At 41.8% G+C, this 25,677-nt stretch overlaps 1 protein-coding gene across 1 annotated transcript; it reads right to left on the minus strand.

The window, feature by feature from the left end:
* LOC311244381 (proteolipid protein 2-like) lies at positions 1–25,677 on the minus strand. The gene is made up of 5 exons (XM_084333846.1): positions 25,217–25,677; positions 6,665–6,820; positions 6,108–6,206; positions 4,578–4,674; positions 1–2,522 (listed from the first exon to the last, which is right to left on the minus strand). The coding sequence occupies exons 1-5, from the start codon at positions 25,313–25,315 to the stop codon at positions 2,509–2,511; spliced, it is 465 nt and encodes a 154-aa protein (XP_084189972.1). The 5' UTR covers positions 25,316–25,677; the 3' UTR covers positions 1–2,508.

Consider the following 25,677-nt stretch of genomic DNA (forward strand, 5'->3'; position numbering starts at 1 on the left):
TTGTAGTAACAATGGCTTTTATTCCCAAAGCATTGCCGTCTCAAAAAGTCAACATTGGAAACTCTTGTGACGTTAGAAACACAACGTTGAGGCACAATTTTACTTGGACAAATAAACAATATTCAGGGTGGAATACAATTTGACAGAAAATATTATAACAGCGATGACGCCTAAAATACCAATTAAAACAATACAATTTCTTAATCTCTCTTGTCATATAGGGCAAGCAATTAAAAGGCACTAATTGAGAAAACGTTTCCTTTTAGATGTATACAATTTCTGACACCTTGGAAATATGTTACAAACAACACGAGTAAGAAACACACGTGACCTGCGTAAGAATACAAAAAAGACCAAGAAGATGAACATTTGTTTCAAAATTATTTCCCAATTGCGATAGTGAGCAGGTCTTTGGTTGTGCTTAATGGATGTCTAGCCTGACTAGAATCTGACGAGTCATGGTTCTAGAAGAGGGGAAAAAGACTGCTGCTCAATGACGTTAGACTGCTTCAAAACTTTAAGTTTCCTAGTGTAAAAGAAGTAGGCCGTTCGGTAGAGATATCAACGGACAAGCACTTAACTTAAGATTAATACTGACCAGATAACAAGGCACAGTTTGATTATATCACAAGGGGAACATTAACCCTTTTTGTTTCACAATCGCACATGTGAGATTACAATTTTGAGAAGCAAACTCAATTGGTAGAGACCGAGAGGCTGAATCGTAGAGATACAATTATAGAGAAGACATTTCTGTTGACGGGAGTGGAATAAAAATGCGGCCATCTTACCCTGGTAAACTATTCCTAAATCATCAATCTCCATAGCAACCAGTGTTATTTCCGTCAGCAATAGAATGCTTAAACTAAAACAGTGAGAGAAATGTTCAAAATCCCCAGCTCAATTGAAACCTTTATTCATTTCATCCCTTAAAAGTATTTTCTTGAGCTACAGTATAGTTTGCATTTTCTTGTTTACCACTTGAGAAAATACAGCTGGGAGATGCACTTGGAATTATTTCCCTCGTTAGTTCATCTCTACTTCAAAAAACTATTAATATTTAAAACTATTCATAAGTCATCATTATCTTGACCACTATTAGCAAATCCCATAACTAGGGACAAACCTCATTGTCTGTTATGTTCACCTAAGAAAGTGAAATACGGAACACCTATAAAAACAATTACACAAAGAAAATGCATTTAGGTTGTACTTCCATGTTAGCTCATCTGTAGAAAATGTATTCCAGTAAGATATTTCCAGCTATTACGGACACCTTAGGTGGTTACAAATATAATGCAATGCATTATAACGGTTAATGAAATGTTTATGTAAAAACAGGAGAAGAAAAAGCACCATACATGCTAATTGTCTCATTAGCTTCAGTTTAGAACTGGACCAGGTAAGATGGCCGCCATATGGTTCCATCCCAGAACGGCAATTCATTATGACACGTTGCATCTAATGTTTTACATCTATGGTCTGAATGTTCTGGTAATCCTTACTGGAAATGTAAAAAAATTAAATAAAAAATCATTAAGAGGACAACAATGATAGTAAATCCATTCTTAGCACATATTCATATGTAAATTATTTCTTCAATCTAAATACCTACAACATACCCTCAACTGTGGACATGAGTACGACACTGTCATCACTTCTAAAACAACAGTCCATTAGAAACAGTAGAAACCAAATACAATACTACTGAGCACAACAAGCTGCAACACAGTAGCCTACTGACCAAAGCTTTCACACTGCCTATTATATACATCCCTCTCTTTTTAAACAGACCAAACATTGAGCAATGGATACACTGAGGTGGGAGGAAAGGTGGTTGTTTTTTTCTCCTAGAAGGGAATCCCTTCCGTGATTCTTCCCAACCTACAAGCACAGATAAACCACTTACTAATATCATTCATAATCTCACTGCAATGTAGGCTGTGTGGTGTCCTCCTCTCAGGAGCGCAGGGCCCAAAACGGATAACCTCTGTCCAGGAGAGACATCAGAGATCTGTTCCAGAACACTGGACCACATTGATTAAAAAGGGAATCAACTTTATTTACGACTAACTTTTCGACGCAGGGTACATCTTCATTGATCAAAAGACAATGACGACTCTGATGAAGACGCACCCTGCGTCGAAACGTTATAGTCATACATTTAGTTTATTGCCTTTAATGCGTGTGCTCCGGTGTTATACTCTGAACCAAAGCCCTGAATACTCTCCTGGATTCAACATGACCCTACTCTGTGAGAGCACCGGACAGGCCTTACACTTCCTTTGATGTGGTTTGGTTGAAGCGTGTGTAACTCCTCCTTTACGTAACCTCTCTCCTCTGCTCAGACCATGACGTTGGCGAAATTTATTTTGTAATCCGTTCGTTTCAAGCATCCTTCTCCTTCTCCAATCTGCTCCACTCTCGCCCTCCTCTCTCCTGCATCAACTTCCCCTGCTTCCCTTCTTATCGCGTGGACTTGACAGAGGCACAGGTATCTGGGAGTGGTTAGACTTTCTCATCTGTAAGCCACAGACAAGACATTGAGGGGGAACAAATATATAAATCACACTTGAAATAGCTGGCTGCAAATACATCATCAGGTCTTAAGTCATGTGAAAGTGGCCCAAATCAGAATTGAAAAAAAAAATCAGATTCCATGTGATTTGTGCTGTTCACACTGTCAGATCTGACTCACATATGAGCAAAATAAATCAATACTCAATGTCACAGAGCGGAGCGGCACTGCAGATTTACCCTACTCTTGGAATTCATTACCGGCCAGATCCTCATAGGGGCGCTGTCTCGATAATGCAGTGTTATTAAAGCAGCGTGTAATCGATGGCCTGGAAGCGTCAACGCGGAACTGGAAATCCGTTGGTAAAAAAATAGACGCGGCCTGGAATAGTTTTTGGGACGCTGAATTCGCAGTAAAGGAATATAGTTGCGGTTTCCTTTTGCATGTCGGTGATGTATGCGGGGAACGAATTGCAGAGAGAGGACTGACTGAAGTGGAGAGCTGTCGCCCATTCTAACGCAGGACCCTTGAGCAGACCAGACAGGTAAGCGATTTTAGATGTATCACTTTGGAAGGTGTGCGGCTGTTGTCCGAATACTAGTGAACATTCAAAAATAAAGGCACGACATTTAGAGACGTCCCCCGTCGTAGCGTTCTGGTGCGGGGACATGGGGCTCCCTGTACGGGGGCGCGACAGGTGGGGTAGGCTGGGCAGAGATGTATGCATCAAAACGGTTACATTGTTTGTCTCGCTCGGCAGAGCTGAGCGTGAGAGCGCGGAGTTGGGCAGTGGTCTCCTCTAGTGAATGAGTGTTGGTTTACCAGAGTGGTAAACCTATGACGTTATTATATCACTTATCTCAGCACCCCCAATGCTGACTGACTTCCCGCGGCCCTGAGTAGACCCTGAAGGTAGCAGTACAATTGATCTATCTCAAACCCTGCCCTCTTTTCTTGATCCTCCAATCACAACTGTTTGTCAGAGAAAAGCAAGAGTCGTGATTGGAGGATCGAGAAAGGAGGGCAGGGTTTGACTTAAGATAAGATAAGATATTCCTTTATTGATCCTTACAGGTATCAGTGTAAACAAAGGTGCAGATAAGGGTCTGTATGCCCGATTTATTATATTATGTTACAATAAATATAGGCAATAAAGTATTTGAATCTGAATCTGTTCTTAGGGATGCAACATTACGAGTAATGGTACTGGTTATCTGGCCGATAACAGGGTACAATAGGGTATAGTTATTGAGAGACCCCCCCCCCCACCCCATGCTAAAACCTGATACCAGAAGCCATGTGTAACATGTCAAAAGCAATGAGATTAGATTTTTTTTGGATACACAAATATGTTAGATGTGTCTAATGGAGAAAACAAATTATATCACAATCAATTTTATCCAACGACCCCAAATTAAAAAGGGGCTGTACGTGTTATTAGTTTGTTTAATTAAGTGTTAAGTAGCTCTACATTCCAACAGCTATCACTGATATAGACTGTTTGGTCAGTAAAATTAAACTTTATCCAATCAGGAGAGAGAACCCTAGATATTTTTACTTATTTCAAGAAATCTTGCCAAGGCAAATTTGCTTACAGCAGATTGTTTTACTTGTTTCAAGCACATATTTGCTTAAAACTCATTTTCCTTTCTTATTTTTGTCATACCATTTTTGCAGTTTAGTTCTCTCTCCTGATTGGATAATGTGGGAACGGGATACCAGGAAATTTATTTTCTGTTTACTGCAGAGCGGAGGTACTGAGAGACCCATGTTACTGACCAGACACTATCAGTGATGGCAAGTTATTATCTTTTGTTATATTATAACAAGGAAATACCACTTACAGCTCCTTTATTGGTTTAAACTTTAAATCTATACAGTTCACTTCGGTAAAACTAATGGATTGGATCGGTACTCTGAATCAGACGACACGTAAAAGTTTCATAATCAGAATCAGTATATCGGTATTGATGACGTGGTATCGAGGCATCGCCAACAGTTGTTTTTGAGGTGACACTTTAGCAGACTGTGAAAGTGAAAGTGCAGTTCTCGTTCTCACCAGTAGAAGCCGCTGTGTGCTGCCTGGTGCTCTTGACCACCAGAAAGATGGTGTAGGTGTCGTAGGCAAAGATCAGGCCAGCAATCAAGCCGAACACCTAAAGAGAAAAAAACGAAAAAAATGTTTTTTTTTTATTTATATTGCAACACTTTTGTTTAAGCTGCATTATGATAGCATGTACAATGATATTGTATATACCGTATATATATATTTTTACCGTCTTATACAGTATATCTATCCACATCTGTCTGAATATACCTGCATACAATCCTTCTATATACCTACTTATACACCTGCATATAACACATAACTCTGTATGATAGCATGTTGTATAATAATGCTGTATATAGTATATACAGTATATATTTATTCTACCGTATATCTATCTATCCACATCTTTCTTTACATACCTGCATATAATCCTTTTTACATATCTGTAGATACTACATCTATATCTGTACATATCCCTTACCTACTCTTACTTACGCTGCTGGCCAGTATGACTTACTACCATCGTATCTTTATCTTTATACCTGTATCACTGTACATATTAATACTACTCTCTTTACCTACACCTGATTAGCACTATACTCAGTAGTACCAATTTATATATTTTATACCTAGTTTAACCAACTGTACATTGTATATTACACTTTACTGTTACATTTGCACTCTGGTTGGATGCCAAACCCCTTTGTGTTGTACTGTACTTGTGCTGTATAATGACAATACATTTGAATCTAATCTAATCTAATATATAGCCATGATGATGCACCATATGAAAGCTAAATGCCCCTATACCTTGATATAGTGCCCTCCATCAATGCCTGACTTCCTGTCTCCTTCTCTTAAAAGGTTGTTCAGGGCTTTATCTGTCCCGGTTGTCTCTGCCCTCGTCATCTCCGCACATGCTGTTCCTCACACTAGCTCCAGCTAGTTAGCCAAAGTGTTAATATTACACAGCAAACAAAGCTCGCTGAAATCTACTTTGCGTGCAATGTGTGGAGTCGATTTCAAGTCGTCTTCACTCTAGGGTCAGGCTAGGGTTCCAACAAGTCAAAACGATTCCCCTAAAGTGGTCATATCTATAAAAGGTTGGACGGAATAAGCAACCAGCTGATGTTTGTTGACAGTCAAAACTCTGGGGTTGTTGGAACATAGAACAATGTGCTTTTGAATTCCTATTTTCACAACATCACCGTCAGACGTATGAAGAACCGATAACAAAAGTAGGTCCCGTGTTTGTAAAGGTTCCGCCTGTGTACAGAAACACAAGTGGGAGCTGCAGGGGTTTTAACCCTTTCACTGCCACACAACAGAAGGTTAACCCTTTACTATGTCGGTAGTGTGATAGTAAAGGGTTAACTGTCGGTAGTGTGATAGTAAAGGGTTAACCTTCTGTAGTGTGGCAGTGAAAGGGTTAACCCGCTGCTGTGTGGCAGTGAACGGGTTAACCTTCCATGTATTGTCGCAGTGATTGAAAGGGTTAACCGTTTGGTAGTGCGGCAGTAGTGAAAGGGTTTAACTGACCCCGCCTGCGATACGGGCCCCATCCCCGCCTCCATGAACCATGTTGATCAGAGAGGTGATGAGGTAAAGGCAAGCGCCGATACCCGCACGGAAAAGATCCTGTAGAGAAGAGGGAGAGGACAGTAGTTGTATAAGCAATGACAAATGATGATTGTGAGAGTGTATGCCCATGTGTGTGTGTGTGTGTGTGTGTGTGTGTGTGTGTGTGTGTGTGTGTGTGCATCCATTTCAAGTTCAAGTTTTGTTTTATTTCTCACATATAAAAGGTACATGTACATTATAGTGAAATGCTTGGTTCTGTATGAGCCTCGTGAAATTGTGCTTCGTACAGTCAAAAGGAAAAATAATAAAGACCAAACACTATACAAAATATACAAATATACAAAACTAAAATGTACAAAATGCAAAGACTACTAAATGCAAAAATGAGGTAGAGAGGTAGTGCAAAAATAGTTTAGTAATAAATAGATACAAATATGGTGTAGTGTTAAAGAGTGTTTAAAGTGAACGTCAGAGGTGAATGTTTAAAGCAAGCCGAGGCAAGCGGATGTACTCACAGTCCACAGCCAGTTGACCAGTAGGAACTGCTTGTCCATCTCCATCATGAAGATGCCAAAGAAGAGCATGCAAAAGATCATCTCAGAGATAGCCAATGTGGAGTAACCGCCGCTGGACGACGTGGCATAGCAGATGATGATGATCAAACTGACCAACTAAAAAAAAAAAAGAGAGAGAAGGGTGGGTTATAGCAATCATAGTAATCAGTCATCAGTAATGGGGGTGACAGTCAGGGCCGGATTAACGACCGGGCCGCGGCCCGTGGGCCTCTAGTGATGAGGGGCCTCCAAAAAAATTAAATTAAATAAAAAAAAAAATTTAAAAATAATTTTTTTTGGAGGCCCCTCGTCACTAGAGGCCCCAACATTTTTTTACATTTTTTTTTTAACTTTAATCTTTTATTGTTTGAGGCCACTCGTCACTATAGAGGCCTTTTGGAGGCCCCTCGTCACAAGAGGCCCCACATTATTTTTTAATTTTTTTTAACTTACATTTTTTATTTTTTTGGAGGCCGCTCGTCACTCAAGGCCTTTTGGAAGCCCCTCGTCACTAGAGGCCTTTTGGAGGCCCCTCGTCACTAGAGGCCCCAAATATTTGTTTATTTTTTTTTAACTTTTATTTTAAACATTTTTGGAGGCCCCTCGTCACTAGAGGCCCCACATTTTATTTAATTTTTTTTCTTATTTTGGAGATCGATGTCATACTGTGACACTGAATGAAAACATATTTCATCAACTAAAATATTTTAGTCAACAAAAATATTTCATCAACTAAAATATACAGTACGTCTGCAAGTGGCTAATCTTGAGTATTTTTTCTCCTCTTCATAAGAGTTTGAGGTTTTCCGTTTGAGGTAAAAACAGCAATAAAAAGTCAAAACTTGCGTCTCCACATCCCAGCCCCGACGCCTGAATACTTTTACCAACGGATTTCCAGTTCCGCGTTCGCGTTCTGCGCTCTGATTGGCCACTGACGTTTCTGGTAGCGCCAATCGTGTGACGCCTCTTTCTTTCACTGGTTAAGCTTAGGCACTCTTTCGAAGTTGGTTAAGGTTAGAGTTTGTCTTAGAGCAGGGCGATAGAACACCAGCCCTGATTCCATACTCTAACCTTAATCAACTTCAAAAGAGTCGCCTAAGAAACGTCAGTGGCCAATCAGATCGCAGAACGCGAATGCGGAAATGGAAATCCGTTGGTAAAAGAATAGACACAGCCCCGACACGAATAAGGCAGATTGGGATCATTATTCATGACAGACAGCATGGACCCGTCGGTGCTGATAGCGGATATCATCGAGCTCCCCCTAGTGACTAGGGCCCTAGGGGGCGTTATTTCTAAACCTAGCCGCATTTCTGGCAGACGCTCTCTGATTGGCCACTGACATGTTTGCCCAATCGCGTGACGAGCTGTGTCTTTGCCCATTTCCTCGTCAAACAGCCTGCAAACTACCTGGCGTTCTATCGCCACGCTCTAAGATAAACTCTAACCGTAACCAACTTCAAAAGAGTGCCAAGCTTAACCAGTGTAGAAACAGGCGTCGGCCAATCAGAGAGCGTCTTGCCAGAAATGCGGCTAGGTTTAGAAATAACGCGACTAGGGGCCTCCACACTACACACCAGTAAAAAAATAAAAGAGATACGAAAAAAAATATATATATAATCAGATCCTCATCCAGCGTTTACTTTCACAGCATCTATAGTGACTACTAGTATCATCTCATCTCTTCTCTATCTATTTTTATTACATTTTTTGTATTGCAAATTGTTTGATAATGAGGGGTGAGAGACGTTGAGTCTACGTGACACTGACGTCCAGGTCCAGGGGTCACTGTCAGGTCAGGTGACCACTGATCGCGAGAATTGCACTTGCAAGTTGATCAAGTAGGCTAAGACTCGTCTCGAGTAGTACTGTATGATCAATTGAGACTGTGACACTCAAAAAACATGGATAAAAAAGTAAAACGGTGGGAAAGCGGAGCTGCTAAGTTAAAGTCTAAACAGGAAAGGGACAGAAAGAGCGCGTTACTTCGGCAAAGCATACCAACTATCGCTACTTTTTTCACCCAGTCAGGTAAGGAGGAGGATAGCCCCCTGGCTAGCACTAGTAGCAGCAACGTTAAAGAGGCTGAGCCAGGCGCCGCGGGCAGAGAGGACGAGAATGCTAACGTTGTTATTATTATTGATGCTAGCGACAGAGAAGAGGAAGCGGCAGCCTCTAGTTCAACTTCAGCCGGCCCACCACCACCAGTGGCTGACGCCAGTGCCACCTGTTCGTATACGCCGGCCGCATCTCCACAGCCCAGCCCCAACACCAACACGAATGAGCTGGTTCCTCCTCCTAATACAAGCCTGGTATCCACTACAGTTGAAACAAATACAAGCCGGGGTTACTATTAGAGGAATTACGGTATTCTATATATTTTTAAAGTGACATATAAAAACGCCACTGTGCGTGCATGCACGTGTGTGTGGGGGGGCCTCCACAAGAATCTGGCCCAGGGGCCTCTGAAGTCTTAATCTGGCCTTGGTGACAGTGGCTCAGGAGGGAGATCAGTCGTCTGGCAACCGGAAGGTTCCCTGGTTCGATTCCGGCTCCTCCCGGCAGCGTGTCGATGTGTCCTTGAGCACTTAACCCCCTAACTGCTCCCGATGCATGGTTAATGGTTGCCTCCGCCGTCGGTGTGAATGTGTGTGTGTGAATGAACCATTGAATCATAACTACCTACTAGGGCTGGGCGATATAATGATAACGATAATTATCGCGATATATTTTAATAATCGATACCGGGGGGAAAAATTTTCGGAAAAAAAATATATTGAATTATTATTATATATTTTTTTTGTGACCTGCAACAGGGCAGTTTTAAAACCAAAGACAGTGGACAGACGTGTCTTTCTTGCCTGCAACTTAAATGCCAAACATTGTTGTACTGTACCTGTGCTGTATGATGCATTTGAGTCTAATCTAATCTAATTTTAGAAAGAGTAACGTGGGGACAGTATTTACAAAAAGTGATAAGAACACAGGCGGAGGGAATCGAAATTATTAGGTAAATTTTGTTTGACCTTGATGTGTTTTTTTCATTGCTACATCCTCGCCAGCCACACCACTGGGGAAGAGGGGCATCCCTGCTACATGTGGTCCAGCCTCCTCTGGGAGTATCTAAATATAGCTCGCACAGCAAACTAACAATTAGGCTCAAAATTCCTCCCCTCCATTAGACTTAGCAGGCCAGGCTGCCACTGTATGCCTAGATTAAAACAGCAGTGGGGAGTAAGTAATTCAGCTACAGATCACCCGAGAGATTAGATTAAAATGTATTGGCATTATACAGCACAAGTACAGTACAACAAAAAGAGGTTTAACATCCAATCAGAGTGCAAACGTAACAGTAAAGTGCAATAGCAATTTACAATGCACACTGTTGCACAGGTGATTAAACTGGGTATATTTATTATATCAATTAGTACTACGAGTGTAGTGCTAATCAAATGTATGTACAGAGTTGTAGTATTAATATGTACAGTGATGCATCTAAAATGCATCATACAGCACAGGTACAGTACAACAAGGTTTGGCATCCAACCAGAGTGCAAATGTAACAGTAAAGTGCAATAGTAATATACCGTAATTCCTCTAATAGTAACCCCGGCTTGTATTTGTTTCAACTGTAGCGGGTACCAGGCTTGTTGTATTAGGAGGAGGCCTGTATAAGAGGGAGGCCTATATTTCAAATTTTCAAACGGATCATAATGAATAAATCAACATTTTGTGTCAGTTTGAACCCAGTCAAATGTACTGGGTTCATTTATTGAAACCAAGTACTGTATGAAATAGTAAACAGTGCAATTACAGGTGGTCACTGGTCATTTCAACGTTTTCAAAGTGAAATCAAGTAACTAGCTCAGTATGCAGCCCAGTATATTAGTAACCCGGCTTGTATTAGGAGGCCGGCTTATAATTGCTTAGCTCAAGAGCGCACCCGGCCATTAATAGAGACCCGGCTTGTATTTGAGACCCGGTTACTATTAGAGGAATTACGGTACAATGCACACATTGCACAGGTACAACATATATAAATTAGTACTACTGAGTGTAGTGCTAATCAGATGTATGTACAGAGGTGTAGTATACTATTAATATGTACAGCGATACAGCTATAAAGGCACTATGGTAGTAAGTAAGTCATACTGGCCAGCAGCATAACTAGTAAGAGTAGGTAAGGGATAGTACGAGATATGTATGATATGACTAGCCATCTCAAGAGTCTAAAAGGAGAATGCTAAAGAGGGTTTGGAACATAATTGTAACTGCCTCTCTTGCAATGATGACGCAACCCGTCTTTGATCTTTACTGATTGGCTTTATTTCCGTTCGAAGAGAACATCTTTATTCCGAACCGTAAAACTGTGAAAACATACATGAAATACAATAAACCACTGATCAAACCATAACAACATAGTACATATTATCTCTGCTTGTATAGGCGTGGCACCGGTCCTTGCAAGGTTGGTTGTATAACCACACATATATATAGACATATGACCTTTTGATTTGACCACTATGAGTAGCATAGATGTTTGCTACTGAGTGCTTATCCTTATCATTAGGGCCCAAGTGTGGACCTCAGGAAGAATAGTCAACACGTTGGTGATGACTAATGGGTATCCTAATAAACATAAACAAAACATTTATATTTAATTATAAATAAGGGGATTGAGTTTTGGGGCAGAGTGAAGCCTGGTCTGGCTCTTGAGGGTGGTCTTCCTAGGTCACCACCCTCCTCTCTTCCCTCTTCTCAGTCCTCAGAATAAACTAGCATAGATGTGTGGTGAGGTCATTGGGTTTCTGCATTGAGCGTTTATCCTCATCATTAGGGCACAAGTATCTTGTGTTTTATTATAATTCTTTCATATCACCCATCAGACGTGTTCTTTATTTAGGCTATGAAGAATGAATTAGGCTAAGGCTGATTGGTTACATTGATCAGTCACTGAATGGATAGAGATTTGACGGAAGGTATTACTGGCCATTTGTTTGTCTGACGGACAGACACCACGGATCAACGTCGAAGATAAGACATTCCTTTATTGATCCCCTTGGGGAAAGTTGGGCATTATAGCAGCATGGGGGGTGGGGGAGGGGAGGTACAGGTATGGGCAGGGCTATAGTAGAAAGACTAAATATAGGCAATCAAATTTGATCTGAATATAAAAATAAGATAAAAATAAACAATGTAACAAAGGTGCAGATGAGGGTCTGTATCTATCGGTTATACGTTACAATAAATATAGGCAATAAATCATTTGAATCTGAATGTATACTATGAGTAACAGTAGACGGTACACACAAGGTAACTGGCATGAAACACGTCATACGTCATGCGTTGTAGTCCGTGCAGGTTTTGGTGGTTAACACATTGTGTGCCGGCCGGATATGACGAATTATCGCTTTTATGCCAGCACGTTAATCAATGGGAGGACCAGCACATTTGTGAGCGATTAAACTATATCTTAAATTATGGCTATGGGTCTAATACACCTGTAGCTAAGGGGCTACACAACCCTGACTGTATTGAGATGCTAGATTAAACCACTACTAAAGAATATTAATTAGCCAGACATTATAGGTACACAAAATGGCGGACACTCTATTAACGGCGAGGGGACAGTGATACAAGTTGAACAATCACTTTAATAGGAATAGAAAGCATACATATTATATAACACAGATCTCCTTTAATACGTTAATGTCAATGCAACAATGTCAGAGGTAACGATAGTCCTGAACTACGAGTACTCGACCATTGAAGCTTGGAATGGTGGAGAAGAAGCGAGCAGCACGGGTAAAGCAAGATGGCGGGTGGAGACGGTAATTCTCTGGAGCTCCTACTCCAGAGAGCTGCAGACAAACTTGGGAATAATCCTGTCGTCGCTGATGAGGAGGGTCTCGTACGGACCGGGTTCCTGTATTCCTAGCGCCCGATGGCAGGATTAATAGCTATTAGTCCAAAAGCCCGTTGGCATGGTTGATAGCTAGTAAGCCCTTGTGTACTTAGGCTAACCCGCATGAAGTCTTCAATAGGTAGTTAAAACCAGAACGCCGCTGGGTTCAGCTATAAGTCTCTCAACGTTACTTCGCTCACACAAGTCACTATACTGTGCCAATAGTGGCTCGACAATATTATGTGGTATCTAATTAGCTGTACAGCTCTCTGTCAAGATACGTTGCTTGCCGTCCTGTTACTGCTGCAAAACATTTCTTCTATAACACACACTCTGTCTTAGTTACCTGTGGAATGAGTCTGTTCATCCCCACAGAACCATATGCTCTCTCTCTCACTTTGCCCGGGCATGTCCTAAGAACCCCGCGCATGCGCTCACGCTGTCTACGGCGTTAAGAGTGGAACATATACAAAGAAGCGAATGATAAATACTAGTAGGTAAATAGATGACGTGAAAATATATATCTTATATATATAAACAATATATAAGTTATACAAAATAATAAACGCAGACTCTGTGTTAATCTGGACCTTCAGAACAACACCCGTCGCTTATCAATGACTTGCTTGCAGTCAACATGCATGAAACGGATTGTTTTTTCGTCAGTACATTTCCGTTTTATACCGTTTTGAATAAGACTATAGTTTGAGATTTCTAGAAAGAAAAAAAGATTCCGCAATAATAGCCATTTACTGGAATACACAAAACACGTTGTCATTTTCCGGCTGATTTATGAATCATTTTCCAATAAACGCTAGATTATCGAGAGTATTTGTGTTCTTATGCACGATACAAAAGCGGGCTGAAAAATTATTTATTCGTGCCGTGCTCAGCGCCTAAGGCCACACACACACACACACATGTTGTGAAAAAAAACTCTGATTAACCCAAAACTGGTAACATAGAGTCCTTACCTCAGATCAGATGTTCTGCAAAAAGATGAATCCAATTCTGATCGGCATTCCAAATATCGCGTTTATTGATCCAACGTTATACTCCGAAACACATAATCCATGCTGCTTCCAGTCCTCTCAATGAATCACTAGTATCAGGTTGCATGCCCCAGAAGTCAAATGTGGACCGGAGTTCTTTTTTCTGATGCAAGTCCCATCAACTCCAATCCAATGATATGCAATACCATCCGGGAGACGATAGGGGGCGGTATTTGCCCTTTTCGAGCTCAGAGCCATTCCCAATGATAACGTCAGGCTGGATGGATGAAAAATGAATGGATATCGCTAATAAAAGAAATAACGATTAAATAACGAGAAAACGCGTTATTGGCACACAACGCATGGCGAGTTAGGACGAGAAATCTCGTTGTTGGCAACCAAAGTGTTAACACTTTCTCCGCCGGAAACGGCTTACGACGTGTTTCAAGTTCATGCAAATTCTGCCAGATCACGGCGTACGACGTTATTCTGATCATATTTCATATTTTCGCCATGATATTCATATTTCACTCACGGAGCCTTGTCAGATGCTGTCTGAGCCAGCACAACTCTGCAACGCTTCAATACTGCCACCTGGTGGCTGATCGGCGAGTTGCCAAACCGGATATGCTCGTTGGAGCTCGGTCCGTCCCCTAAATCCGTCCGGCCACTCGTTTATCGTCTCGGGACTCAAGACACACACCGTGGATATGGATCGTTGCCATAACTCAATAATCCACATGATTTGGGCATATATTAGTATTATACAAACCGGAAATGGATCGCCTCGATCCCCATCACATAACTGGGATCTGTTTGCTCCAGTGTCATCCCCCATTGCTAAGAGGAAGCTGCCGTGAGTTTCAGCGTTTTTGAATATTATTATCCATACAAACTGCTCTGATCTATATATCACCCATACTCAGGGATTAAAGCAAAAAAATATCTCCTGACTGAACTTTTTTCAGGCCAAGTCTATTCTTATTTTAACCTCCACTGTATTTTTTTTAATAGCGTTAGCGTTTTAAGGGAGCCTACTTGTAGAGCCTACTGTCCTGACTGTGACTATAGACCTACTGTTGTGGTTGTTGTGCCAGGCAGGGAGGCTGTGTGCTGGAGAGCGTGAATGCAAGTCTTGTGGCTAGCTTCTGATTGATGGCGAGCTAGCACCCTTTTCCCATTACTTTGAACCATGAACTAAAAGGCTTGTTATCATACAAACAAGGGACTAAACACGTTTCGCAATTATGCCACAACAATGTGGAACGCCCTACCCACAGCCGTACATTTTTTTGAATCCTCAGTGTTTCCCACAGGATTTAGTGAGACTGTGGTGGTGGGTGAACCTCTGCCCCTCCAGAGGGGTCCGGGGGCATGCCCCCTCGGATTTAAAAAAAAAAATATGTTTTAAAGTTAAATGCATCAATCTGGTGCACTTTGAGAGCAAAATTAAGAGGCTAGATCTATGATGAACTTTGTGCTCAAAACTTTAAGCAAAAGTGGTTGCCTGTGTTGAACTAGTTTATTTTTTAGAAGAAAAAAAAATAGACTGGATTACTATTACGACTACTACCAGTGCCAATACTACTGAAACATCCCTATTGGCAAACTTTATATATATTAAAAAAAAGAAAAAGTAATTTTTTCTTTTCTTTTTTTAATATCAATTAAAATATTATATACATATAATCAAATAGACGGAAATCTGTCTCAAGACGGAACGCTTAAATGCCTGCATACTACATGAAGCATTTAACGACGATCACGGAATTATAAACGACCCCCCCCCCCCCCCCCCGTTCACCCGCGCATGATCAGTCATAACGTTTAGGACCATGTACAGTTGACATTTTTAATATAGCGTCGATCGGTATCAAACGGCATTTGATAATCTAATATATGCATTTATGCCTATATCTCACGTTCTAGGAATTACTGCAGAAAACGATAAAAACATATTTATACTCTAAACGGTATTTTCGTATGAATGTGTGAATGAAAAAGTTAAACGTTCCTACATCCTGAACGATAGATAATCGATGTTGAATGGGCCATAGTAATGTCAATTTAGCAATACAATTTAAAAAGTTATAGCCCTGCAAAGAAGGTAAACATCTCCATAGACTTACAGTGCTGGCAGCTGGCAGTGATCAAACATTGATGGATATAAGCGTGGGAGAGAAAGTGTTAAGAGTCAGACACACTTAATCAGACATTCCTAGTAGTTCTCGAATTCTGCAGCCGGTTAGTCCAAGACCTCAACAATGTAAATGTAAATGAAGCCAAAGCAGGCCTGGAACATGCTGCCCTGACCTTCACCAGACAGGCTGAACTCACTGTGAGTCTATCCATCACACATTGTTTTCATCTTACTCACAGGGGAGGGGGGGGGGGGGGTAACATCAAGTGAACAACACATTTTTCGATAGAAGAGGGGGAAAAAATAAGCTGGCGTTCTTCGTCCATTCCACTGAAACTCTGCCAGTGTGAAGAAAACACATGAGGTCAAGACCCACGGCTCGAGACCAGCAGCACCAGCACCAGCCTCAAGCCTTCCATTGTTGCAGCTGCCCAGCGGCGTGTGGGTAGATGCATTCAGACAGCAGAGACGTGTGACAGTTGTTGTTGTGAGATAAACAGCGTCGCCTCACAAAGCCTCCCCCTGAGACCAGTTACTGAGAAGGATTTCTTTTTACATTATAACTTTTGGTTGGACCAAATAAACTAAAATAAAATATGCTATAGAGAAATCATATAATTATATTTGACTGTTTTTAATAACATGTTAAAAATATCTTACTTTAAAAAAATATATATTATAAAAACATTTAATAATACTTATCATTAGGGATGCACGATAATTATCGGGCCGATATCAGCAATTATGACGTCATCCCGATAAACCCGATAATGTTATTGATAGCTCCGATAATATATAATATATTTTTTGGTAAAAAAGAATGCAGTGTGGGTGAATTGGGATGAAGGGCGTTTGATTTTACTGTAGGTTCCTCCCGGTTTGCCAGTACAGTGACTGATAGCGTGTGGTTTAGGAAGAGGGCGTTTTACACAAATCCAGTGCTCCCTTTCTTGGCTGTGACGTAGCCACGTAAGTTTCAGAGGCAGCGCGGATGTAAACAAAGATGGCGTCAGTAGTGTGGGAATAGTTTCAGAGGAAAAAAGTTTGCTTGCTATTTGTAACAAATGCAATGCAGAAGTTCCATGAGGAGGGAAAAGGGCAACAACTTATAATACATACAACCTAACAAGTCACCTGCAACATCACCACGATGGTGTGTTAAAAGCCTACGACGACGCGCGAGCAGCTAAAGCTTATTGCTCTGTAGTAGCCAGGTTAATTTGCACCACCAAGCACTACTTAAAAGCTAGCGGCTTGAGCCCTTGGGTCATTTCTGTCAAACTTCTTTAATTTAGCAAATGCCTCGTCAATAGGTACAAACGCTGCAGGTTCCTTTGTAGCTGGCTTTGGATGCACAGCAACTTCAGCTGCTCGCGCGTCATCGTAGGCTTTTAACACACCATCGTATCGATGGTGATGTTGCAGGTGACTTGTTAGGTTGGATGTATTATAAGTTGTTGACGGATTGTGAATTTTCTGATTCAAATTATATTTATTTGGAAAAATAAATATAGTCACTTTATCAGTCAAAACTGTTGTCTTGGCTTTGTTTTGTTCATAGTATTAACGCTCATGTCATGATAAATCTGGTTAGGTCAAAACTACAGGAATATACATTTAAAAAAAACGTTTATAATACAATAAATATCGGTTATCGGTATCGGTATCGGCCTTGAGGAGCAGAACGTTATCGGTATCGGGGTCAAAAAATCTATATTGTGCACCCCTACTTATGTATACGAGCACCGTGGTTTTTAAATCCTTTGCCATGCCAGTAGCTAGATACAGTGACTTTATGTCCACGTTAAATGTATATATCCTCCATTTGTAGTTTCTACATAGTAGAAAACTGCTTTTTCCTTTGATGCTTCCAACACCTGGAATTAGGGTTGGGCATCGTTTGGATTTGAACGATTCCGGTTCCGGTTCCGATTCTCCATATCGATTCCTGTTCTAAACGATTCTCGGTTCCGATTCTTTGAGGTGCAGGTCAAAACAGGTCACAGCTTATTTCGCATGATAATTTTTTTTATTTTTTTGAAAAATCTTTAATTTTTTTCATACTATTCACATTTTCAGTTGACTTGATACAGTTTAATTTGGTTGCTGTACTGTAACTAGGGTAGGGGTGGACGGTATGCCTGTAGCTGTTCCGCAACCGTTCCTACTTCCGGGGTAGGCCTGATTGGCCCCGACAGGCACGTGACCCGCCGCGGCCACGCCCCGCGGCAGCCCCAGGAGCAAGCGCGCTACTGCTGAAATTGCTGATAAACTGTGTCTTGTTTTGAAAGCTTGTCGTTGCTGTAAATGAGGGTAACCTCAGTGTCTTACAAGTTGAAATAAAGGTTTGAAATTAAATCAAATTAAGTTCAAATGTATTGAATTAGATCGATACCTCTCATGATCGATTGAAAACTTTATTAACAGATTGCAGAATGGGTACAGTACAGTACAGCTCAATACATACAATTGTTAAGGGGATGCAGACCAGAGAAAGACTTTCGTCTTGTTTACATCAGGGTCCCCCATTTTCAATTCATCATATTGATCTACGGTGAAGACACTCAAAGCGGCAAGTGAACTGTAGTTAAGTGTAGTTGCTTAAACTATTGCTTTTGCCTGGTAAAACATGAAACACACCCTACTGATATTCATATCTCATGGTACATGTAGACCTAAATGTTTGCTGTACATATAAATGTGACTGTTTCTGAAGTGCATCTCATAATATAATCAGAGGAGACACACATACTGACCACGTTAACAAGGGGAGTATCATTCATCACTTACACAGTCACCGCAGTCTATATGAAGTACTATGATGTAACAAACTCAACACCAGCTCTATGTTACTCCTTGTCCCCCTCTCCATGTCTCCCCCAACCCTCTCTCTCTCTCTCTCTCTCTCTCTCTCACACACATGCGCGTTCTCACCAACGCATCAGTGGTCTGTGTGTTTCTGAGGCAGGCACAGGCTGCCTCTGTGGGATAGCGAGGTGGCCCAGGCCAGGGTCCCACACAAAGACTCTCTATTCTGGCCTCGGCCCACTGCTGTGTGAGGGGCAGCGGCTACTGAAGGAGGCAGAGAAACACCCACTAACACATCCTTCACGACAAGAAAGGCTCCGATGTTGACACCTTTATGTCAGAACACACAGCTTTTTAGAGCCATCTGTATGGGCCCGGCTTCAAAAGACCCCGGTTCAGATCTATTCATGTCCGCATAATGATTGGCTCTTTCGGAGCGGACTGGCAGAAATAGTGAGTGTAATTATAGTCAATAGCGCCGGCATGAGTGCCAGGAGGTCTGCCCATGGAACGGGGAGACACCAAACAAGTCACAACAACTGTTACTATGGAACTTCCTTTTCTTATAATTTCAGTTCAGTCCGGTCTTTATTATTATGCCAGAGAGCAGCAGTAAAACCCAAAATATGGGCCGGCTCGTCCGGGCGCTCCGTGAGTCAGTGGATTGAGACACGCTCTTTGCACAAGCAACTCCGGTTCAGTAGAGCCATGTCACACGTTGATGACATACTCTCTTGTTTACATTCTCTCCTGTCCCTTTCCACTGCTGTCCAATTAAGAAGAACAGCTACAAGTATGATCTGAAAAGAATTTGACCATGTGACCATTTTGTATTTATAATTCCACGTACAGCAGTTCAACAGAATAGCTCTGCGTGACTCACCCTGCATTCCGTTCATCATTACTGACCGCCTAGAATTACAGTATCACAAAGGAAGGGGTTTGATCTAACTGGGTGTGTTTGACTATGTCGTGATGCCATGTGTCACTCTGCAACTTAAAGACTGACGTGTTCAAGACTGGTCATGTCTCTGTTGATCTTTGAAGTATGTTAAAAAAACAAAACAAGTGGACTCAAATTGGATTTGTAGAGGTATGGAAAACTTGCCGTCCAAACTTGCTGATGGAGCATAACGTCACAGTACTGTTAACCCTTTCACTACCACACTACCAAAGGGTTAACCCTTTCACTGCGACAATGCAGAAGGTTAACCCTTTTGTAACCCAGGTTTCAGATTCATAACTATTTAGTTATAGGAACATAAATAGTTAATGCCATTGAATAAGAACATAAATAGTTAATGCTATTGTGTAAGAACATAAATAGTTAATGTTATTGGGTTATATGTATATTCATATGAGGTTAGCAATGTTTTGACCAAATCCTTTGAATTGCCAACCCACTGAACCTCAGATCTAGATCAGGGCTATACCCGGAGCCTGATCTGTTACCCCTGTTGCCTCAACACCCTGTTGCCTCAACAGCCTGGTAGGATTGTCAATTACCTTCCTCATTCCCAGTGAGGAAGTGGATCAGGAATTAACGAACTAATTGAACTTGAGTCACAAGAACTTCCAAGGACCATCATATCCTTTTCTATGATACGAACTGATTGAACGAGAACACAAGGACTTTCAAGTAGGGATGCCCCGATCGATCGGCCAGCGATCGGTATCGGCCGATATTCAGTATAAATATGAGATCGGTGAATTCCGATAATGCTTTATTTTCGCCGATCGTGAAAACCGATCGAAAAACATGATCCAATTCTTAGCGGAGATCTCACTCTCTGAGTTCTGTCTCAGACACACGGAGCTGCAAACTGCCGCTCCTCTCCTCCTCCCCTGCCCCTCCCTTCCCCGTGTAAACAAGCTCCAGCAATAGTCTGCTCTAGTGCATGCAACCTCTGTGAGCTAACGTTAGCTACCGTTACTGTTTAAACAAAATTACCCAGTCAACTATTCACTTTTAGTTTAATACATGAGGCATTGTAAACGGTATCTAGCCGGCTAGCTACTGATAGCTCCTGATATCAACAAATGCTCCAGCAACAGTCTGATAGCTCACGTTAGCTCACGTTAGCTCACTGTTCAAAACGAAATGTCCCATTCAACTAAATAGTTCACTGAGGCGTTGTCTTAACGTTATCTAGCCGGCTAGCAGTAGCTACAGATAGCTCCTGATATCAATGTCTTATAACATTGATTCAATGCGTATTCGAGCTGAGGGCTTGCTGAATGTGATCAATAGGGTCCAGCTGCAGCACCGGAGAATCCTGGCCGTAGTTGGAGTTGTGATTTCAACCCTTCATTCGCATTTCACTCCTAAATTAATCCATACAAATTGGATACATTTTTTAAAAAACATTAGCCTACAACCAAGGCTGTACAGTGCGACACTGAGTTACTCACGAAAAAGGGATACATCTAATGTCCAAACTTAAACCTAGCTTTTAGCTAGTGACAACCTCAGAGACGTCTGAACCGAACCTAACGTGTTGATCCGATCAACCTAGGACTTGATATCGAATTAACCTTCCTGAAAGAGGGAGTGGTTAAGAAAATAACCAAAAAGGGATACTTCACTACTTTACGTTGTATGTATTGTAATTGTCTAGCTAGCGCTGTCGAGAATAAAATACCGGTCATTGTTATAACCTTGTCTCTGGCCTGCCATTCCTTTAACTGTGTATATTACTCCTCTCATTCGAATCTAGAACTGGTCCGTGGCGAACAGCTGTTACTGTTAGTGACACAAGTGCTACACTTTCACTGCCACACGACAAAGGGTTAACCCTTTCACTACAGAAGGTTAACCCTTTCACTACCACACTACAGAAGGTCAACCTTTCTCTACCACACTACAGACGGTTAACCCTTTCACTACCACACTGACACTACAGACTCAGAGTACTGAGATGAATGAGCTGGTTGTGATACCAAGGACAAAAGCAACCAATGAGCTTTAAATAATCAATCAGCTGTCCTTTTTGGAGCCAGGAACACTCACAGCCATAGTTTGTAAAGTCTTTTTACGTTTAAATCTCTTTTTTACTTTTGGGGTAGCCAGGCAAGGAAGGGAATAACAAATGTAATATGTTGGCTAAGCAACATATGACGAGTGCCAGAATCTCTGGTCAAGTGATTAGGAGACCAAGCCGAGTCAAGGGAAACTGAACCATTGATATTGGAAAATGAGCAAATGAGCATTCCCAGTTACGATAAACCCTAATACTGAGTGATGAGAACGACTTCCTGTGTTTAGCTTCGCACAATCATTCGTCTTCCGGCACTAGTGAACTATTTCCGTCCATCCCAGGTGAATTCCATAGCTTTTATCAAGCCACTGGGATGGTCCAGGGGGCGGTAAACAAGCACAGCCAGTGAAGTGTGTAACTGTCCTTGAATGCCATGCCATAGATGGGAGCTAAAGCCTTCTTTGTTCCAGACACGGAACCTCACACATCGGCCTGGATTTTCCATTACCCCCTACAAACAAAAAAAACTGTTAATGTGGGTGGGTGACCTACTGACCGCCGAGATCGAGTTGTAGGACCCGTTTCACAATGAGGTTGTTGAGTTACAAGAGAGTCTGTACTTATTCTGTGACCTACACGGAGCACCCTTCTCACTTTTAGAAACACAGTTTTATCAATGGTTCCGATAAAGCTGTCACTGTTTTCTAAAAGTGAGAAAGGTGCTCTGTGTGTGCGACATTACCACACAAGTGATGTCAGCACATTATGATATGTTATATATTATGTTATATTATGATATTATTATGATCGGTTGGCTACGAGTTGGGGGGTATGCAGCTCTCTAAAACATGCTGACATGATTCGCATGGTAATAATGTACTACAGTACCACAATGAGAACGTGGTGTAAATGTTACATCTTAACTTCAGAACTGATAGTTATTTTAGTTCATTAATGCTAATATCTTATATACTGTGTAAGCTCCTCTGGTCAAAGCAAATGTCTCCCCCACTCTGGAATGTGCAGGCTGTAGAATCCAGTGATAAATGTACATCTTCAGTGACCGCACCCTTACAATACACACACACACACACACACACACACACACACACACACACACACACACACACACACACACACACACACACACACACACACACACACACACACACACACACACACACACACACACACACACACACAGCTGGTCCATAACTATATCAATTCAAGGACTCACGAGGCAGGTTTTCCCTTACAGAACGTTAAAGAAGTTAACAACTAAAAAGGTGGAAACCGCTCCGCCAGTCTTTGGAGAACACTGTGACGTGAAATGCAAACAAAAGGTGACCTAACGTGAACCTTGTGGTCACGGGAAACGGGTCTACGTGGGACGTCCCGTGCCAGGATGTGCAATCAGCTTTAACCCTTTCACTTACCACACTACCAAAAGGTTAACCCTTTCACTGCAACAATACAGAAGGTTAACCCTTTCACTGCCACACGACAAAGGGTTAACCCTTTCACTAGTAGTGTGGTAGTGAAAGGGTTAACCTGCTGTAGTGTGGTAGTGAAAGGGTTAAACTGGAGACTTGATGATGATTGGGGACAGGGCAGTGGCGGCTCTGCCACTAGGGGCGCAAGGGCGCCGACCCACCTGCTGACTGCTGTTAAATCAGAGAAGAAGAAGAAAATAAAACTTTTTAGTTTTTAGTTTTATAGCCCTATAAATAATATAAACATGTTTAAAATTAATAATATTTACTCATTTTAAGTATGTTTGTATTTCCAATCCACAATATAACGTTATTATCTAAAATAAAAAAACACTCGTTTTCCTGAGCAGGAAGTGACGTTTTTTTTTTTTTTTTCGTATTTCTCGGCCCGGGCTAGACGCGATAGCGCTCTGAGTGCGCGTCACAGTTTGACCGCTGTATCCGTCACAGCCAATCAGTGCATAACGCGTTGTGCGTTGAAATATGACTATTATGTTGGAATCCGGGCGCGATTTGAAGCGGTCTAGCCAGTAGCGTCAAGAATTTCTGTAGCCGCATTTCGCGGAGACGCTCTCTGATTGGCCGACGCCAGTATTTTTTTCCGTAGCAGAATTTCACAGAGACGATCTCTGATTGGCCGAATCCAATTTCTAATGTTCCAATTCTAGCTTATTCCGGTCCGTTGGTGGGAGATAGTTGTGTTGTTGTGTTGTTGTGAAATGCAGGCAGCAGAGCGTGCCGTGACTGCAAGTTCTTTAGATGGTTAAGCTTAGGCACTCTTTTCAAAGTTGGTTAAGGTTAGAGTTTGTCTTAGAGCATGGCGATAGAACGCCAGGTAGTTTGCAGTCTGTTCGACGTGGAAAAATGGACAAAGAAATGTACTTGTGTTGTGCTAACAAGCTAACACTTGGCTAACAAGCTATATGGCGGATGCAGTCTGGAGACAGACAGTGGTCTGGAATACATCAACAGTGGATTATACACGTTTATCAAGCTCTCCTGCCCTGGACGTTTCAACTAAACAGTGAGTCTCTCTCTCTCTCTCTCTCTCTCTCGCTCTCTCTCTCTCTCGCTATACACAGCTGTCTCCGCGAAATGCGGCTACGGAAAAAAGTATTGACTGTGCTTGCTGAGACGATAATTAATAGGCTAGCGATTCAAAACGCGCTGCTGTGTTGTGAACTATAACATTAATTTAGCTGCTGCTGATGCATAATGAATGAATGGTGAGTTGTTTAAAATGACAACATACATGTGTTAATTATTTGATTTGATTGATCCGAGAGACAGAGAGAGATTGCTCCAGAGCATCTCAGAGCATTACATTTTCAACTCGACCTATTAACGTGAACTGCGACCTACAAGGCACCAGCGCCAGCGGCCGCCACTGGGACAGGGGGAGTGAGTGACTCAACGTCAAGTCCATACCTCACGTTAACTGGAGCCAGATGTGCAACGCATAATGTGGAAAAAAGAGTAAAACGTCACTTTATAGGCCTGTAATATATAGTATGGTGAATGTTGCATTTTACTCTCTCCTCCATTGGACTAAAGCCACTAATCATATGGTCATATACAGCCTACTGTTGTCAACTGACAACACAGAATACCATTCGAGTAAGGGGTGGGGGTGGAACGAGTGAAATTGAAAGTCCCTGGGACAGAGTCAACACGTGTGAGTGTGACCTTCTCATCTGTCATTAACAAGACAGCATTTGTCTGTTTGGTGCCAAATGGGAAAACAGTGAGGGACAAGTGACAGGTGGCTATTAGCCTCTTGTCTTGACCCCCCCCGCCCCCCGCCCCCCAACCCTAAAACCACATGGTCTCCATTCATTGCCTTGGTATTTTCCACCATATTCCCAGACAGAACATTTTCCGAATAGAATGGTGTAAGAGACTGTTACATTTGGTGACAGAGAAAACTAGTCTACATTCGATTAGGCTACGGGCCTACGTTTTTTCTACAGTACTTTTGAGATTAATTAGCCTAGTAGTAGTAACTGTTAATAAACTGGTAACACTGATACAGTAACCTAAACTGAACCCATAATAGTATATGAACACTAGAAGAGGACTTGAGGTGACCAAAATGCAAAGCATATAGGATTAGGTTACTATTTGTATTTAATGTAGCTGAGCACATACATGGTTACATTTGCCTTTTGGCTACGTTATATAAAAACAATGTACTTACTATTTCTGCAGTGAGAATAATACCCTTTTGGGTCTTGGCGTAGACCTTCAGCTTCTCCATGCAATTGCCATCGGTACTGGACGGAGCCGTGTCAGCCATTCTGAACCAACTACTAAGGTATTGTTTCAAACTATTGCTATTATTTATTCTTCTAGGCTCGTTTCTGGCGACGGCGGACGCGCGCAACTTGATCAAACCAACTTCACTACGCGCCCGTTTCCTTCGCTTGTTGTTTCTCTCCTGTTGCGTCTCTGTCGAATGAATCAGCTTCCTCAACGCGGCTAGGTTCTGGATCCGTTCGGAGGAGAAGAAAAGGCTGGAACCAAGTGGTTTGTGGAGCAATCAGCTTCCTCGACGCGGCGTCGCCCTGACCAAACGCTTTTTTAAAAGACAGATCTGTGTATGGAAAAAGATCTGCGCTCCTTTTCTTCGGTAGTAGCCTAGGAGGGAGGGGATTCGGG

Source organism: Notolepis coatsorum (assembly GCF_963971535.1).
Source record: "Notolepis coatsorum genome assembly, chromosome: 17".
Classification (NCBI taxonomy): Eukaryota; Metazoa; Chordata; class Actinopteri; order Aulopiformes; family Paralepididae; genus Notolepis; species Notolepis coatsorum.

Excerpts from the sequence above, each read along its gene's own strand:
- LOC311244381 (XM_084333846.1), bottom strand. The coding sequence starts at position 25,315 with ATGGCTGACACGGCTCCGTCCAGTACCGATGGCAATTGCATGGAGAAG. Across the intron at positions 6,821-25,216 it reads TTATTCTCACTGCAGAAATA|TTGGTCAGTTTGATCATCAT; the intron begins GTAAGTACATTG and ends TTTTTTTTTTAG. Across the intron at positions 4,675-6,107 it reads GGGCCCGTATCGCAGGCGGG|GTGTTCGGCTTGATTGCTGG; the intron begins GTCAGTTAAACC and ends TTTTCTCTTTAG.